We start from the raw sequence: 7139 nt of genomic DNA, 5'->3' as shown, positions 1-7139 counted from the left end.
CAGAAGGGTTACACCTATTAGGGATCAGGCTAGATATACGTGATACCCAGACCAATTATGAATTTTTGTGGAAGTTGGTTTTCCTGGGACTGGCCCATTGTGAGTAAACCTGAGTAGATTCAGACTCACCAGTCTGAGTCTGCTCCAAAATCTGTGCTTGGATTCATGGCCAGTGAAACCCAGTATGGAAGGAGGCTGCCAGTGGCTCCCAGAGGAGGGCAGGGACTGGGGTCAGTTGTGTAACTTCAGTTTAAGAATCCCTTCCTTGGAGCTGACAATCTTGCTGACTCCACCCCTTATCTAATCTTCTGTTTCTGGTTTCCTCCACTGGGTGACAGCACCCTACCGATAAGGTTGAGACAAGCTTATATTTAACAGCTGGTCTTTTAAGTGCTATATAATCTAAATGCTGCTGTGGATTGTCTTGAAAACTGCTGTGCCTTCGGCAGGTCTGGGCTAGTGTTCATGGTTCAAATGTAAAGTTATCTGAATAAGGGCTTCCCAAGAGGCAGGGCCCCAACCCCTCAAACAAGTGACAGTAACATTTTCTGGTTATAAAATTTTTGCACAAACTTGGGGCTCAGCCTATTGCTCTGATTCTACCCAAACTGATCTCAGCTGCTGAGGGTTGATCTCAGCTAATGCCTGGCACCCAGTGCCCCTTTGGGGAAGCAATACTGTAAAAGTTAATAACTGTTAAAGTTAGCTCCAGCTAGTAACTGTCTCAAGCCTGGGTGTTGGTGCTGCAGAGACATGTGCTGCAGGGCTGCTGCTCTGTCACAGGAGAGTGTGTAGAAGCACAGCTGGTGTTAGTCACTGGGTAGCTCAAGGCAACATGCTGCAGGGATCAGAGAAGAGCAATTACCTAGAGCCTGTAACTTGGAGTCCTTTCCTTAGCGAAGTACTGAGGTTGCCTGTCTGCTGTGCACTATTACCCTGTCTGCCTCAGGAAATGGGCTTCTGTTGGAAACTTTGTCTGAAGGGCAGAGCTTTTTCTTTAAGAGCCGATATTTCAAAGTTCTCTAAAATCCACATGCATCCTTTAAATATTGCTGTGTCATATGAGAGCCAGAGGTAGAGTTAGTGGTGCAAGTTGTGGTCATTTGGTGAAGGCATTGCTCAGATATAGCTCTCCCTCAGCAATAAAGAGCTGATTGTCACAAAGTGCTCTAAAATCCATAGATATATATATATATATATCCAATAACCTACAGAAGGTCAATGAAGTTTTCTCACCTGTTCTCTCCATCTCACCCCATTTCACTTTCCCACATACTCTGTGACACCCCCCACCCCCATTCCCTCACCTCATTCTGTGCATGTAAAGAGCTGAACCAAGCAGTAAGGGGACCGGCCATCAACAAGACACAGACAGCCATGGCCTCAGCAGCTCTCCTAGGGAAAGCATTAGAAGAAGCCACTTGTTTCATCCGCCTGGAGTATCTGACAGAGCCGGTGACCATAGACTGTGGGCACAACTTCTGCTGAGACTGCATCACCCAGTACAGTGAGCAAAGGGAGCCTGAATCAGGCACAAAGATGATGGGCAGTGCGTTCTATGGACCCGTAGTGCCTGGGCACCAGGAATATTCCTGGCCTGGCTCCAGCAATGTTTGAGGCCGGGTCTCTCCCTCAGCCCTGCCTTCTGCCCCCAGGTGCTCCCCTCCCCCAGGCGATTTAAAACAGCCCAGGGCGCCCACCCACCACCGGCAGCACAGCGGAGCTGAGCGGCTTCCTGCCTGCTTGCGCCACATGGCTGCCAGCCTCTCCTTGCAGCCCCTGGGTGGGGTGGGTCTGTGTCCTGCCCCAAGCACCCTGTGGCCAATAGGAAGCTGCAGGGGCAGTGCCTGGGGGTAGGAGCACAGCACATTCCCTCACCTCATTCTGTGCATGTAAAGAGCTGAACCAAGCAGTAAGGGGACCGGCCATCAACAAGACACAGACAGCCATGGCCTCAGCAGCTCTCCTAGGGAAAGCATTAGAAGTAGCCACTTGTTTCATCCGCCTGGAGTATCTGACAGAGCCGGTGACCATAGACTGTGGGCACAACTTCTGCCGAGACTGCATCACCCAGCCCACCCTGCCTAGGAGCCCAGAGCACCCCTTACCCCCTCCAAAAGCCTGCACTTGTACCCCTTTCCCACAGCCCCCTCCTGCCACCAAGCTCCCTCCCAGAGCCTGCACCCACAGCCCCTGCCCCAGCCTGGAGCCTGCACTCAGCATCCAAACTCTGTCCCAGAGCCTACACCTTCACCCCCTTCCCACACACCCCGTCTGCCCCCAAACTCCCTCCCAGAGCCTGCACCCCCACCCTCTCCTATACCTCCACCCCTTGCCCCAGCCCAGAGCCTACACCCCAACTCTGTTCCAGAGCCTGCACCCCCTCCCTCTGCACCCCCTCCCATCCCCAAACTCCCTCCTAGAGCCTGCACCCCCAGCCCAGAGCCTGCACCCAAACTCCATCTCAGAGCCTGCACCTTTCACCCCCTCTTGCACCCCAATCCCCAGCCCAGAGCCTGCACCTTAGACCTCCTCCCCCAACCCAAACTCCCTCTCAGAGCCTTAGGCAGGTGGGGGGTGGAGTTTGAGGGGGGGAGGGCAGGTTCTGGGCACCATCAAATTTTCTACAAAACTGCCACCCCTGCAAAGATCCCCTGTCCCCAGTGCCGAGCGCTGTTCCAGGAAGGGAAACTCTGGCCCAACAGGCAGCTCGCCGATATTGTAGAGAACATCAAACAATTGGGGTTAAAGCCAGGGAATGCACAGAAGGAGAATCTTTGTGAGAGACATGAGGAGAAGCTCCAACTTTTCTGTGAGGAGGATGGAGAAGCCATCTGTGTGGTTTGCAGGACATCCTGGGCTCACTGACCTCACACAGTAGTCTCCATAGAGGAGGCTGCCCAGGATTACAAGGTGAGAATCACTGCTGCTCTTGGTGAAGGAACCCCTTAAAGGCTCCATTGTGTTTCTCCCCAGAGCCAGCTGCTGGCGGCTGAGTGGGAACTCACATGGCTTAAGGGAGGTGGATCCAGGTGCTGCCAGACTGGGCAGTGAAGGATCCATCTGCCTCCCCCACCCCCTGCCAGACAGGTAGTGAAGAGTGGAGCCAGCCGTGTCCATCTCTGTGCCAGGCTGGGCATCCAGTGCCAGGTGACCACAGCCACCTAGGGAACCTGAGTGGGGGGAAACCAGGACTTGTACCCTTCCCTCTTCCGTGTGTGGGTGAGGCCCGAGGGGTTGGCTCAGACAGTGGGTTTGGGGCTTGTTGGCACCTTTGCAACATCAGAAAGGTGGCACCATGGATTCTGCATTACAAGGATGTCTCCCAGGGAGACACAGGCATGTACCAGTGCAGCTTTCCCCAGCCTAGGCAGGATATGTGTATGGCTTGTGGAGATCCATGAAGTTGTCTGAGGAGGGGTCAAATGGAGGGGAAGTGGAGCCTGTGGGGAGCAGGCAAAGGAGGGGGATCCAGTCAGTGTGGGACATAAGTAGCTTTGGCCCTGAGGTGAGTGACTTCCCCCAAACAAGGATTACCTGAGAGCTGAGGCAATGGGAGAAGGGAAATAGAGACATGTTATGTTTGGACTAGCAGAGAAGAAAATAGACAGACACAGTGAGCTGACAGATAGACAGTTTCTGCTGTGGTGGCTTTATTGTTCAGCTGCAAATCTGAAACTAACATGAAAGCAAGGCTTTGCACTGGAAAGGGTGGAGTGCTCAAACATTTAAAGGAACAGTCCATCACATTCGCCCACCCTGCTTTAAAAAACTTTCCAAACACATATACATTATCAATTACATGGCTAACATGAAACACTGTATAACCTAAGTAACAATGCAGGTGGACTACTGCATACTTTTAAATAGCAAGAGATCATTCTTCTGTAGAATAGCAGCACTGTAACTAAACAATGAATAAGTTCAGGTGCACAGCTCGTTATTGTATTCTCTTGTGATGGTGGTGTGGCAGTGTCCCGAACTAAAGGAACAGTCAGTGGTAAGGAATCAACTGCATCTGGTATGTGATGTTTTGTGATTTGATGTGGACAGGAAACAGCTGCACTTCTAGCACAAGACTCACATTTCTGGGGAAAGTCTGGGACTGGGAGTTGACTGGTGTTGCTCTGCAGTGTAATTCAAGGGTGGCTGTTATAGCACTGATATAGTATAGCCGAGAGTAACTTACATGCTGGAGGCTGTGTGTGAGCAGACCAGGAGTGGTGGCTGTCACAGCAAAATGATGTAAAAGGCACCCCAGGTTGGGGAACTGAGGGGACACAGCTGTTCATCAGTCCAGATTGTACCCTGGGTAATGTCACAATTTCCACTTAAGAATATGACATTATGTGAGGTGATGAGGAATATCTGTGGAATTTATATATTGACATGGATGTCCACAATGGATGCTGATAGATGAGGGTCCTGATTTCATTAATGAGGTAATTGTTTACATTTCATATTCCTTTCACTATTTGTTCAACTACACAATCATGTTGTAGATATCTGAAAATGAACATCATCTCCATTGTCTTCATGAAATTTAATACAGTATATTGTTAGTGACATTTTAATGTATTCACATGGCAAAATGTCTTTGCCTATTTATCACAGTATTTTTAATGTATGGATGCAATAAGATTGAACAACAAATCATAACAAGTACACATAATTTTAATAAGAAATAGGAAAAGGAACATAAATACATTTTTAATGAAACGTTATGGAAAAAAATATCTATTTTCAGTTTAGCGTTCCCCTGTATCATGCACTGAAGATAAATTGTAGCTTCATCACTCTACACCATCAGCAAAGCAAAGGACTGGATGGTACCCCTCATACCCCCCCTTCCCACACAAATCCACTAAAAAGTAATTTTAGCAAAAATTTCAAATATTCAAGATAAGTGGAGGACAGTATGTGAATAAACTTCCAACTTTAAAACACGAAGTAGTCATAGCAATGCAATGTCATGTGCATCCTCTTATACTTAGCAAATTCTACAGAAATGATCTCACTCAAGATCCCTTTTAACAAACAAATTGTTATTTGTTTACAGAGCATTAGTGCAACTGGTGACTGATAAGCAGGATGATTTTGATTGTGATAAATTTATTAAAGCAACTTTATTTCCTTCATGATCTAAACCTGACACGATGACAAAAATATCAGCCTTCACCAGACATATAGCTCTGAAACCAGACATATAGCTGTGAAGCAAGAATGCGAGATGAACTTTCACCAGAGAAAATCTTAGCAAAATACAAGCCTTCCCCCTTGGTATCCTGTACACATCTCATAGGGGGAAGGGTGAGAGGATTCAGAAGTGAGCTGAGCCCCAGTGGGTTAAGCTGAAGAGTGTCTACCTCAAGTTATTGGTTATATGGTGGGAACTGTGTAACCCCACACTGGACCCAGATAGTGCAGCTCCTCATTGAGGTGAAACTGCTACTTGCCTTGTCTGCATTATGATTTTACAAAGAGGGAGAGTGAGAAGCTGCCTCCTCTTGTAGAGAACCCCTTAGAGAGAGTCTCTTGGAGCAGGTCCCATCCCATGAACACTCCTGTACCTACCACAGCAATTGCTGATGGGCAGAAGAAATGTGAACAACAAATTTCATATGTTTGTAGCCACCTTTAAATATACTTCAGAACATCTGGAAACAAAGAGGACAGTCGGCACCGTGTGACCAACCACTCTCTACAGAGCACAGCTGAGGAATTCCTGATTTACCTGGTTATATAAAGAAACAAGAGACAGAGCCCAGGCTGCATAGCGACATATCACAACATATGAAAAAGAGATCCACAGATTTTGACAAGAGTTTTATTAACTGCACTGTCAACTATCACCGATGTGCAGGAACCAATAAATGGAATTAATGAGTTACATTTTCCCTTTCGGTAACATTTTATAATCTCTCTCTCAGATCTTCCCTTTTCTTCCATTCTGTCCTGTTTTACTCAGCATTTTTTTCTAGCACTCATTTCCCATTCATGTTTATTTGTCTCCCCTACTCTACACTAGTCCCTGTCACAGAGCATTGCCCTCAGATTCTCCACTCTTTTCCTTGAGTTTATCCCTTCCCCTCATGCTTCCCCTGTACTGTTTCCCCACTCAGGGCTGTTTTCCTGTCATTCTTTTCATTTCTATTTTCCACCCTTTTTCCAGGATTCTCCATTTCTTCTTGATTTACTTCCATTTATCTTTTCTTCTTGCTTCTTTTATTTCCTCTGGTTATATCCACCCTACCTTTGCCTCTCCCAGTAGACAACCCAAAAAATAAAAATGTCAGATCCCCCCCAAAAGCATGAGACTAACCCCAAAATCACGAGTTTAAAATATATAAACACAACTGACTTTTGTCTATCGTTTGATTTTTGAACTCCCGCTGCCCATCCCCCTGGGTGTGAGACAATTACAGTGTTGCCGGCTCGCCCATGATCTCTATGAAGGGAAGTGACTTTGGCCCTTACAGCAGGAGCTCTGGCAGAAAGACCACAATGAGATTTAATGACACCGATTTATACAAAACACGCCCTGCTGCTGCGGAGATTCCAGCTTCTCCAAACCCTAATTAATTAATTCTACCCCTTGCCCATCCCACACATCTGCCCCTCAGGGACCCTCTGCTCCTGCTGCAGCTCCAGGGGTTCTTCACTCCCCTTCTGCCTCCCATCCCTGGAGACGGAAGAGGGAGGAGATTCCAGAGGTCATAGAGATAAGGAACTAGAGGGTGGGTAGATGGGAGCAGTTCAGAATCACAGAGATTAGGATGTTTGCAGCTAAAGAAGTCCTTTTTTAAAAAAATTCCTAGGGGGTTATTCCTGCCATGTCTTAATGACAATTCCTGAGCTGGGATCCCTGAGTCCTCCTGGACCATAGAGGACAGTGACAAACAGGCTACAAAATCCTTGGGGCAATGAGATTGGCTTTTCTACCTCAGTCACTCCCTGCTCTCTATGGTTTGAGAGTCTAGAGAATGCAAAATACATCCAGGGTCATAGAGACTGCAGGATATAGCCTTTAGGATGACAGCAGTCATCCAGGGTGATAGAGATGAGTGTGTCTGAGGCTCCACAGGCTGATTCCAGGGTTCCCAGTGGGATATTCTAACCCCCACCCCCCAGCCCATGCC

General features: G+C 47.8%; 1 protein-coding gene across 1 annotated transcript; it reads left to right on the top strand.

Moving 5' to 3' along the window:
* The first annotated feature begins 1377 nt into the window (after positions 1-1377).
* On the top strand, positions 1378-2868 carry LOC128847884 (E3 ubiquitin-protein ligase TRIM22-like). Its single transcript, XM_054047618.1, is given in 2 exon segments — positions 1378-1566; positions 2665-2868. Coding segments are annotated over 2 exon segments (393 nt in total).
* Positions 2869-7139: the final 4271 nt, after the last annotated feature.

This window comes from Malaclemys terrapin, chromosome 13 (genome assembly GCF_027887155.1).
Source record: "Malaclemys terrapin pileata isolate rMalTer1 chromosome 13, rMalTer1.hap1, whole genome shotgun sequence".
Lineage (NCBI taxonomy): Eukaryota > Metazoa > Chordata > Testudines > Emydidae > Malaclemys > Malaclemys terrapin.
Note: the sequence above shows the minus strand (reverse complement) of the source record. Positions and strands in the feature narration are given on the sequence as shown.